Source organism: Lepidochelys olivacea, assembly GCF_965140295.1.
Source record: "Lepidochelys olivacea isolate rLepOli2 genome assembly, chromosome: 9".
In the NCBI taxonomy this organism is placed as follows: domain Eukaryota; kingdom Metazoa; phylum Chordata; order Testudines; family Cheloniidae; genus Lepidochelys; species Lepidochelys olivacea.
This window is the reverse complement of record NC_140419.1, coordinates 93,262,840-93,275,068: the sequence shown is the minus strand read 5'-3', so window position 1 is coordinate 93,275,068 and position 12,229 is coordinate 93,262,840. Positions and strand designations below refer to the sequence as shown.

General features: G+C 39.1%; 1 protein-coding gene across 1 annotated transcript in view; it reads left to right on the top strand.

Moving 5' to 3' along the window:
• Positions 1–12,229, top strand: part of AFF2 (ALF transcription elongation factor 2) — a 406,623-nt gene that overhangs the window by 102,555 nt on the left and 291,839 nt on the right. The window contains exons 2-3 of the mRNA XM_084638773.1: positions 2,417–2,537; positions 10,994–11,884. Coding sequence (XP_084494899.1) covers positions 2,417–2,537; positions 10,994–11,884 — 1,012 coding nt within the window. The remainder of the gene's footprint in view (positions 1–2,416; positions 2,538–10,993; positions 11,885–12,229) is intronic.

Here is a 12,229-nt window from a genome sequence, read left to right as displayed (position 1 = left end):
GGCAAATATTTCTTACAACAGATAACGTCAGTGTGCATACTTAATCTGCTATTCAAATTGTCATCTGGAATTTGTAGCTATTTAACGGACACAAAATAGAGCCAAAAGTCTTATAACAAATCAAATAGAGGTTGAAAGCACAGAAGTGTCCCTTAATACTTGTCGCATGAGGGGTTGTCAATGCAAGTGGATACATGCATCTCTTCTTTTTTTTTTTTTTCCCCTCTTCAGTGTTTTAATTACATCTTTTCCCTCAGAGGAGCAGGAAGTAGTTTGCAAAGGCAAGAGACCAAAGTACTTCAGTCCTGTTCATGAGAGAAGTAGACGTGATCTCTCAGCTTGTCATCTAGGTCTGGCAGGTGCACAAAGTGAGCTGACATAAAGATAACTGACGTCTTGCTATCACTACTCTGAGGCGATAGACATTTTTTGTTTATTTGCTTGTGTGCAGAATTATCTGCCGCCGAAGCCAACTAATCTAACGTCCTTCCCTTCTGAACAGCACTAAATGAAACATTCTTTAATCACCCCCTAGGTCTAAGCTGGCCATTTCACCCCATTTTTAGGCGGGCAGTCCTCTTTTTTTGCGTGGTTTGGCCCCGGTCCGATATTGAGATAGAATCGGATATGGTTTTATCTGGTATCGTATGAGGACACCATTTTGAACACCAAGCTCTTATCAGTGTGATATAAGTGTGATATCGCATGCAGCATGCCTGTGAGATCACGCCAATGGGGGCAGAGTGGCATGCTCTTCAAAATGGCGTCCTCCATACAGCATGACCTTGTACGCATCATGCGTGCGAGGTCACACTGGCAAGGGCGGGGTCATCTGACCAGGTTGGGCCTATACCATTTCAGGAAGTACTGGAATGTCCAGTATTCTGGGAATACATGAGTGGTCCACCCTCCCTATGCCCACAACTAAGTGATACATAAATGTTAACAAGTATGTGGGATTGAAGTAGTTGTTCTGAATCACACTTGGCTGCAGTAGAATGTTGTGATGTAGGCACGTGTTACACAGTTAAAGGAAACTGAAGATGTTACTATGTCTAGTTGACTCCATAGTTGTTTCTCCATATAGGTATATTCTTTCTCTGTGTGTGTGCGCGTGGGCGTACATACACGTACGCACATAGCGTGCCTACATATTTATACATGTACACTTATAGACAAGTTGTACTGGATTTTTTCTGGCAGAAAGCACCATCTGGAAATGGCAGATTTTGTGTGTTTTTTTAATTTTAGAATGACTAGTTCTATTTAGAGACATGGTAGGTGAGGTAATATCTTTTATTGGACCAACTTCTGTTTGTGGAAAAGATAAGCTTCCAGCTTTGCAGAGTTCTTCTTCAGGTCTGGAGAAGGTAACAAGAGTGTCTAAACTAGATATAAAATGGGACAGGTTAAGCATAAGACGTTCACATATGCTGTAGGAGACCACTTAAAATGAAGTGGGCAGTTAAGGGTTAGCAGACAGTAGGGTGTTTACAAATGGTTGTAATGACCATAAATCTGGTGTCTTTTACTGAGTCTATGGTTTTCACTGCCCAGCAGAGTTAGGAATTTATGTTTTCAGGCTCATCTTGCAGAGGTGTTGTGCAGATTTCCTTTGAAGACGCTCACCCACGGGTGATAGGGTGTTTTTATCTTTTATCATTTTTTCTGTGAGAGTTCATTTGAGAGAGTAGTGATTGTCTGGTTTCACCCACATAGTTATTGTTGGAGCATTTGATGTACTGGATGAGGTACACCACATATGATGGGCATGGGTAGAAGACATGGATCTTGAAAGGTGCGTTCTGAAGGATATAGATCATTGTAGCAGTCTACAGGTTTTGTATCTATTGTTCTGGCAGAGTCTGGTGGCACTTTGAGTTGGACTGTGGGGAGCTTGCTTCTGATGATGAACTTGGCTAAATTGGGGGTTTGTTTGAAGGCAAGAAGGAGGTGGGGGTGGGAAAGATTTCTTTCAGGATGTGATCCACCATCAAGTCTGAGTTGTAACTTTTTGATGATACCCGTTATGGGTTCTAGCGTGGGGTGGTACTGGAGCAGGTTCTTCCATGGTAGTTGGATGGTTCGTTTCATGATGTGGTCTGTTTTTCTCATGGAATATCCTAGTGCAGTGAATGCAGATTTTAAGTGTGTTTAGGTGTGTATGCTGGGATTTCTCTTTGGAACAAATTCTGTAATATCTGAGTGCTGGGCTAAATAGCTGTATTTAGTACGGTACTATGATCCCAAATTTACATTTGGGAAAACTGTTGGATGGATTTCACTCTCTTTCAAAGTCATCGGTTTGAATTGCACTGTTTCCAGTGTTTTGTTCCTAATATTGTTAACAATGAATGTTTAACTGACATATGGGGAACATAATTGCTTGTCTTTTTTGTCTTATCCTCTTTTTCAGTCACTATGAGCAAGACCGGAGTGCACTTAAAAGGAAAGAATGGGAGCGAAGAAATCAAGAAGTCCAGCAAGATGAAGATCTCTTTGCTTCAGGTTTTAATCTCTTTGGGGAACCCTACAAGGTAAATGGCTATATGATACTTTACACTTTTAGAGTGTCTTTCATCTGAATGCATTTTGCCAATACTAATTAAGCCTTACCTCTGAGGAAGAAAAGTATTATGATGATCTTGATTGTCTGACTCTACAGATAGTTAGACCTTTGAAATTAGTAAATTGAAGCACAGTCAGGTTAAGTAACATGGCCAACGTTATACAGCATTTTGGTGACAAAACCAGGAATTGAAACAAGGAGTTTGGATTCATATTCCCTTTTCTGAACATTCTGCACACTCCCTCAATAAGTATATATTGCTCTCCAAAGGAATTTTTACTTAGGTTTTCCTAACTCCAAAATGACATTTAATCTCTTTATTTTTAAAGAGGAAAATATACTTGATTTGTTCAAACCAGAATCTCTTTGTTTAATTATGAGCCCGGAAGCTCTCCCTTTGCAATCATAATTGTCCAAAGAAGTGTTCAGGGAGAATGTCTGTTTGAATTCTTTGGGGAGCATAACAAGGATATCAAAGAGACTTACGATGAGACTTATTCTCTGTAAGGAGCTTTGCTGTCTGAGAATTTCATCACCAGGGGATGTCCCCCTTGATTATTTCTGCTGCTTTGATTTGTAGCCAGGCATCCCCTGATGGATTCATCAGAATGTAAATGTACATGTCACTTTCTCTTCCCAATCAGTGACATCCATTGAAAGGCCACCACTTTAGCATTCCATTTTATATTGTTAGCAGCTGTAGGGAGGATGAGTGCTCTTTGCAAATCACCAGTAAGGGAGAAAGACCAGCATCGTTATGAAGGGGTGGTTCATAATTATAGGTTGGGAGACTGTTTCAACCAACTGGGGACAGTAGTTTACTGGTTAAAATCTAATCTTGCAAAGTACAATGGGATGTTTTATGTTGGGCCACCCACTTTCTCACGAGGAGTTCACATTTACTACACACACAATCCCGTCGATTTGAGAGAGACTCCTTGCAAAGCAAGGCCCCAATCCTGCAACCATTAGTGCATATTCTTAATTGGATGAATGGGTCCTTTGATTTCAGTGAGACTACACGTGGAAGCAGAGTTAAGCTTGTGTGCAAGTGTTTGTAAGAGCTATAGATCCACTCAGTGTCAGTAAGGGTAGCAGAACCTAATCCATTGTGGTTACTCTGAATTACTGAATTCAGCTGTATCTACTACTGAAATATGAAATCCTGTAGGAATAAAAAGGGACTATACCGCACAGAGGATCTACATGCTTTTGATTTGGATGGGTTTGCAGCAGCTAGTTAATCTTTTCTTTTGTATTTCATAGCTTTTGGTTTATTGCAGATGAATTCGATATCGAGTAGCTCTTCCAATAATGGGATACTGATTGCAAAGGTCTGAAATGAGCATCCCAAATTTAAAAAAAAAAATCACAACTGAGTTCTAAGGTGGGTTGACTGTACAGTGGCTCATTTTAATGGAAGTGTTTAAAATGTTCCAAATGACCCTAGTGGATCATTTCTAACTACTATATTATCTCTCCCAGTATGCACAGATTACGTTCATGAGAGATAACAAGTATGGCCCTGACACTGCCAACACTTATGCATGTGCTTAATTTGTTTCTATTCATATGCTTAAAGTTAAGCTTGTGCAAAAATGTTTGTAGAATCTAGGCCTCTTGATATAAAATGTTCTGTGTGCGAGAGGGAAAGCCAAATGTTGGGATGTTAATCTACCAAGAACATGCAAGTATGTGGGGGAACAGTTTTACAACATGTAGCAATATGATTGAGCACTTCCCCCTCCCCCCAATTATTTGTGTAGTTATGACTGGTATATTACACCACATAGATGAAGAAGAAACTTGACACATTCACTGCACTTGATGTAATGAAGCGCAAAAAAAAAAAAGTTTTCATAGAGTCAGAGAGTTTTAAGGCCAGAAGGTCTCACCAGATTATCTAGTCTGACCTTCTGTGTGTCACAGGCCACCAACACCATGCTCAGGTTCATCTGGAGATGGAGTGTCATGATTACTCCTCTTGGAATTGTTTTTAGTCCTGGCCTTCTGCTCCCACCTAGTTAAGCTACACTTTAAAGATTGATAATAAGACACAGCATTGGAGTTTATGGGATTAAATAGATAGGAGACTAATGAAAAATCAAACAATATGAATCTTTGAAATAATTTCTAAATGTAGAGAAATAAGTCCAGATTTTTAATAAAGGCTTATGGAAATGTGCAAGTAAGAGATTGAAGCTTTACGAAAATGCTTATTGACCTCATAGAATTTGTGGGGGCAGTTTTTCATTGAGGATGTACTGTGTGTTTAAGATAAATAACACTTTCTGTCAAAGAGAGAGGTCCTCTAAATGCTGATTTCTTTTCTAGCAATGCGTATGGTTTTTGAGTTGGCGTTCTGAAAATATATTCTCATTATTGTCAAGGTTTATTTTTTTTTTGTCTTCCTCCTCCCGTTCATTTTGAAACAATGAATTGGGTGGAGAATTTACCCAAAATTAACTTAAACAAAATAATACAGAATTTTCTTCATGAGAATTAAAAATTATACACTTCAAAACCATTCTTAATATCTACTGTGCCCTCAGAAAGATATGTTTTAAATTGCTAAAATAGTCCCTACATTTTGAAATTTGTGTCCATTTGCTCAGAACTGGACAACTGAGTACACAATACCTGCATTTAAAATCTATGCATTTCTATAATAGCCCTTAAAGAATAGATATATTACTTTCAAAAATATCTATCATCACCCGTTTTACAAGGTGAACTTTTGAATACAACTTCTTTAGAATTGTACTCTCTTAGAACAGCATAAAAATTAGTGTAAAAATTGTTGTGTATAAATAAATTGTTAAACAACCAAACACAAAAATAATAGTTTTAATTTGTTTTAAATCCACAGAAGCAAGGAAAATTAAGACTATATATATCCTTAATATTCATTTTATATATCTATATCTATATATATATTTATAATAAACTCCACCCATTTTGTCTTGATTTTTACGTCAGGAGGAATTAAGGACAAAGTGGTTGTCTGATATTTCCTTTATAGCAGTGGTTCTCAAACTAGGGCCGCCGCTTATTCAGGGAAAGCCCCTGGTGGGCCTGTTTACCTGCCACATCCGCAGGTTCGGCCGATTGCGGCTCCCACTGGCCGCGGTTCGCCGCTCCAGGCCAATGGGGGCTGCAGAAAGGGCAGCCAGCACGTCCCTCGGCCCACACCGCTTCCTGAAGCCCCCATTGGCCTGGAGCAGCAAACCATGGCCAGTGGGAGCCGCAATTGGCCGAACCTGTAGACATGACAGATAAACAAACCTTCCTGGCCCGCCAGGGGCTTTCCCTGAATAAGCAGCGGCCCTAGTTTGAGAACAACTGCTTTACAGGATTGTGCTATTAAGGGCCCAATGCAGGTTCCATTAATGTTAGTGGAAATTTAACTGATGACAAATGGGGGCTGGATTTGACCCTTAAAGACAGAGTTGTGGTTTATGTTACAAAGCAAGTGCAGAGAGTGAACTCTGGGCCTGATTCGTGTTTATGAAAGAGCAGTGTAAACCAGCCTTAAAGTGAGTGTAAATGTAACTTATGCCCCCTTTTAAAGCCTCTTTACACTACCAGATGCAAAGGATCCTTGGTATGAATGAGAATTAGGCCCTCTGTATCCAACAAGAATAGTGCAAAGTGCACCCACTTAGTCTGCTCTGGTTGCTGCCGATGACGGTAACATCAAAAGAGAGCATGTTTGGACTTATTTTCCAACATTTTGACATACTGAAATTGTATTCAATGGTAAACCCTGTGTACTTTTAATGTGTGTGAGGAGAAGCAAGAGGGATTTGGGAATAGATTTGTTTCTTTTCCAGTCAGAACAAATTCTGATTTCAGTCGCATTAATGTAAATTAGTTCAGATTTACTCTGATGTCGCTGAGATCAGAATATGGTCCATTCTCCTGTATCCATAACCAGGAGTGGCAATGCCACTTGTCCAAAATAAATGAAGCTGCCAGCAAGAAGCAAGCAGACCCTCAATTAGGTTTGCAGAGGAAAGGGAAAGAGAAGGTATCCATCAAATGCAAATGGAGTGACCTTTCACCACGCATGGGGTCAGATCCTCAATTAGCAAAGTCAATAAAGTTAATGGAGCCATGCTGATTTACATCAACTAAAGATCTGGCCCATGAATTTCCAAAGGACCACAGAAGTTGAAGTGGGGAGAAGAGAATCTGAGAAATACAAAACATCTCTCTCCATCTCGTTGGTTCCCTGTTCTAATATCTCTGTTCTGCACACCCACCCTTCCCCATTCACTGCGGCAGTTAACCCAAAATGGGGAACTATTGGATGGAGCTGCTGCCAGTGCCACTTCGTATGAGGACGAGAAAACAGGTAAATAGCCAACACCTGGTAGTTAAACTGTAGCTGCTTGGAATGTTAAAAATAGTCCAGAGAGACAAGGTGGGTGAGGTAATATCTTTTACTGGACCAACTTCTGTTGGTGAAAGTAACAAGCTTTCGAGCTCCATAGAGCTTTCTTCATAACCGGGATGAAGTAGCCTGAAGGAGAGCTCTGTGAAGCTCAAAACTTGTCTCTTTCACCAAAAGAAGTTGGTCCACAAAAGATATTACTTCACCCATCTTGGCTCTCTCATGCCCTGAGACCAACCTGCCGACAAACACAACAAACAAAAATAAGCCAGGGAGACGTAACTTCGTGGGCAGAAGTGCAACATAAATATAGTTTATCATGTGGCTCTCTGCCATGAATTATATGGATATCACCATCACTTGTATACTTATGGAAAGGCTGCCTAATCACCTATTCCTTTATTATGTCCGTCCATCTTATCTACTTTTCATAGGGGGGTGTGTGTGTAGAAAGATGTTCTTTTTATGTGCCAGAGTCTAATGCAGAAAATATTTCAAAAATATTATGCTGTCTACCACAATTTTGGCCAGCATGGATAAAGAGGTATGAGCACTGCCTATTGCCAGTTATGGATCATGTGAGCTTTCTAGAGGTCTCCCTTTCAAACACTGATACTGCTTAATTTGTCAGAGCTGACTAGATCACAGCCTGGGGTCTCATGTCTGCAGATGCTTGAATCAGCAGTGTAGGAATTTTCCTGGCAGAGGCTGCAGTTTTACTAGGGATACCCTTTAATGTTTTGCATTAATAAATAGGTTTGGATATAATTAGGGGTTTTTTTTAATTTTTTTTTTTGAGGTTTGCCTTGAAATAGTTCAGCTGGAGAAATAGGACCCAATTGAAAGAATTTTCTTTTGCATGAGTCTTTGGAGAATGTTAAATCTTTTTTAGGTATTGCCCCTTCACTGTGTTCAAGCATAGCATAAAGTATCTCACCTTCTAGTCCGTAGAGGTTAGTTATGCTGGGAGGCATGAGAAAATGAATGAATTATGAAACCTCAGGCTTTCATAGGAATTGTCACAAAACCCATATTAATTGGGCCCATAAGTCTGAATGCATTAGTTTTGTTCTTTGTAGAACCATAATGCAATAGCTAGTGAGCAAATTAGCCTTTCAATAGGATTTTATTTCTGATTTTTTCTTTAAAGCAGTACAGCCAAACATAGAAAAGTGTGCACTTCCTAAATTAATGAGAGGCTAGAGGGGGTGGGGGGAGTACTGCTAGTGGAATACTCAGAAGATACGTTTCCTTAATGGTGGCAAAACCACAGTTCAACTTGTTGCTCAGAAAATAGAGTAGAGAAGTTTCCTTTAAGAAATCAATGGATTATCCAGAAGAGGGTGTTAAAAATGTCCCCTACCTGGTAACATGTAATGGCCGGAAATAGTTAATTTCATTTTTGTAGTGCTTGTAGCAAGACTAGCCAGGCATACCCTGCTTTTCAATAAGAATGCTAAATCTGTTGAGGAAGAAAATAAAAATATTACTGATATGTGTCAAGACTTAAGTCTAGATTCTGCCCTGAATTACACACAGTGCCCCTCGTTGACTTCAATGAGGTCACACAATGAGGAGAGTTTGGCCCTAGGGGTGCATTTTCTATTTGTGTTTTACTGTATTTCAAGCTACAGTGGACTATCTCTTTATTGGCAGAGGTATTTATGTTTTGAGGGCCTGATCCAAAACCCATTAAAGCCACTGATAATCTTTCCACTGACTTCAGTAAGCATCGGATCAGGATCTGAGAGAGTTTTAAAATAGGCTCAGGAGGTTTAAATTAATTATCTCTGTGCTTTTCAGAAAAGGGTTTTTTTCATTAATACTCCCAGAAAATGACTACAAATAATAATACCTTACATTTATTAAGTGCCTTTCATCCCAAAGGACGTGAACATTTTGCATAAAACAGAGAGCTAGTGTTAAGTGAAATGACATTTAGCATTAGGTGACATGTTTAAAAAAAACCTGAGAGTCAGATACCTCTAACAGTAAAAATGATTGAAAATCCATGTATTAAAATTAAAATATTGAGTCTCTCTGTGAAGGCTTAGAGAAGAAGCTCTTTTATGTGCTGCTGTGATATTAAAATGTTACAGTGCAATAATGTGTTCCTGGTACTCTTTTTACTTTTCTCCTTTACTTTATGGATAGTAAGTTAAGTGTAAATCGAAAATGTAACCAAAATGCTGATGAAAGCGTGTGGTTCTGGACTTTCTAGATACTTAGCCATCACGTGGGCTGTGTCTCAAAGAGTTAAAAAGTTTGGTGGGGAAGGAAGAAACAGCACGAGTATGTAAGTGTTTAAGGCTTGCATCATAATTCCTGCTGTGCCCTTAAGCACAATGGAATCTCCTTGTTTTAATTTTGGGGGTTGAACAGAGAGTCTGGTTTTGGCTGCTGCCCAGATGGCACATTGTGCAACTCAGTTGAAGGAAACTGCTCATATACAAAGAGGTCATTCTTGGCTTAGCTCGAATATATTTTTTGCCACTAAAATGACCAACCTAGGGACTTTTAGTGAACAAAAGTGATTCCTAGTCCTGCACAGCTGTAACTATTAACCATCTCGGTTAGAAGCAACTCATACAGATGAGAACAACACTGGACAGTTAACATTTAAATTGCTCCTTCAATGCAGTGGTAATATACATTATAATTCCTGCAAGTTGAGACAGAGAAAATCAGCATTTATTATCTTTTCCCCCAAATGTTTTATACTGCATGAGAACTACCAAGAACATAAATCTTTTTGCAACATTTCTCTCCTCTATAGACTAGTTGAGCATTGGAAATCTAAGCAGATATTCCAAGAGGAATCCATGCATGAATTTTCTGTCTTCATTCTTTCTTTTGCTCAGCGTTTGGGAGGAAAGGGAGACTTAACTTGAAGTATGAGCATGCTTTGAGAGAAATTATATGAAGTATCAAGCCCTACCTCACATATATTGTAGCTTCAAACTCTGCTTCCAGATTGTTGAAGTTCAGCATATGCTTGGACAGGAATGATAGTTTTGAAAGCAGTGTTTCTCACCTCTTGAGTCTGATAAAGTAACGCGTGTATAGGGAATAGGCTGTTTTAATGCAATGCTGGTCATTTCAGCGGAACGTCAAGGGTTATAAGAGGACTGCGTTTATTGGTTCTATGTTGGTTGACTTTTTTTAAAACAAAAAGGAAAATGAAATTAGCTGCATATCAATTATAACCTTTCAGCTTGTTCACCCAGTCTACTATATATAGCATAGTGAAAACCACTTCAGAATGAAAAATAATAGTAAAACATAGATGAATCAGAACTTACTTCATGATTATTGTGATTTGAAGAGAAGTGTGAGTGACTGATTCATGAACACACCACACTCTCAGCCAACAGAGGCCTCCTGGTGCTTCAGAATATAGAAATTATATGCTACTTTAGTACATCTTTGGAACACTCTTTTAGTAGCAGTTAATTCACCAGTTGGAAGCAGTATGTTTTCTAGATCTCAAATGTTACGTATATTGGGCCAAACTGAGCCCTGTATAAAGGAATCATTAAAGTTACACATGGGATGAATTTAGCTCCTTATGTTTATTGTCGGTTTAGCCTGGTTTATAGCAATAACATATTTAAATAAAATGTTTGATTTTAATTCAAATACTCAATAACCAGTAATTGTACATTCACATTTTGCAGAATATAAAATGTACAAGCCCAACTTATCTGACATAAAACCAGACTGTTTTGCTCATAACATCCATAACTGATGTAATTTAAATATTTCTCTGAGAACATATTTAAGAAAAAAGGAAGCAGTATACAAATGTTACTCATGCAAGCCTGTTCCAAGAGGTTCTTTGAACACAGTTATTGATGAGTTTTTCTTACATAACATATGCAAAATGTAATTGAAATTAAATTAAATGTCAGCATGACGCTATTAAGTAGCTAACATTTGCTGTCGTTTCCTAAGACAACCATTCCAAGCAGTAACTTCACAACCAGGAATTTACTCACTCTTTTCCCTATATCTTTTTGGTATTTTAGACAAATAAAGGTGATGCCCTTGCTAACCGTGTCCAAAACACATTGGGAAACTATGATGAAATGAAGGACTTGTTAACCAACCATTCCAACCAGAGCCACCTTGTAGGAATCCCAAAGAATTCTGTACCACAGACTCCCATTGACAAAAATGAACAGAACTTTTTTCCAGAACAGAGAAACAGGATGATTCCGTCTCACCAGATCAGTGGTCACTCGTCAACGTCAATGCCCCCACCTTCTTCACTGTCATCAAATTCTACTTTGCTACACAGTCACCAGAGCAGCAGGAAATCCAGGACAGATTGGTCACGTGGTGGTCACAGCTCTAATGGTGCACAGCCAAGCCAATCCAATAGTCAACAGAGTAGGACAAAACATAGCTCTTCACATGACCAGCCTCAAGGCAGGTACGACGATCTCTACAACTGTCAGAGTGAACAACATAAAAATGGAGGCGCTGAGGAAGCAAACCCGGCTCCATCATCTTCACATTCACGGAGGCACAATCACTCCAAATCAACAACTGGAGAACATTCTTATAAAGAAAACAGTCATTCCAAGTCACCTGTAGAACTTGAGTTTGTAGGGCACGGTCCTGGATCTCCACTTCCTTCTACATCTTTGTTATCCGCAAACAATGGTCTCTCAACCCAGAGTTTCCCACCAGGACTGCATTGTAAAACTAGCATGGTCCAGCAAAAACCTACAGCTTATGTAAGGCCTATGGATGGTCAGGACCAAGTACCTAATGACTCACCTGAACTGAAACCTCCAATAGAAATTGAGAGTGGTTATGGAAATCAAACATTTGGAACACTGTTGGAAGGAAAAGCTAATGCACCCAGTTCTAAGAATAAATTACCAAAGCTTACCATTCCTCAAGCTAGCGAGGTAAGTCATTTTCTTAGTTCACTTTTTTCTGGAATCTTAACAGGTCTGACCTGATGAGTATTTAACCTAGTGTATGTCTGTTTCTTTAAGTATGAAGTTCCAGTTCCTGAAATTGTGATCTGAAAAGACACCCCTTTCCTAGAAAATGCATGGTTATATTTTCTTTTGGTAAGGATTGTTGTGACAACCCTAGTAAGCAGCGATACATCAATTTTTAAAATCAAAGTGTGGAATACTAACTTTGGTTGTGTCACACTAACAGTAAAAGGTCAGATCCTTGGCTGGCCACAGCACTCTAATATATCTTAATTCAGCTGCATTGTTCACAGTTTTGTAGATTTATTT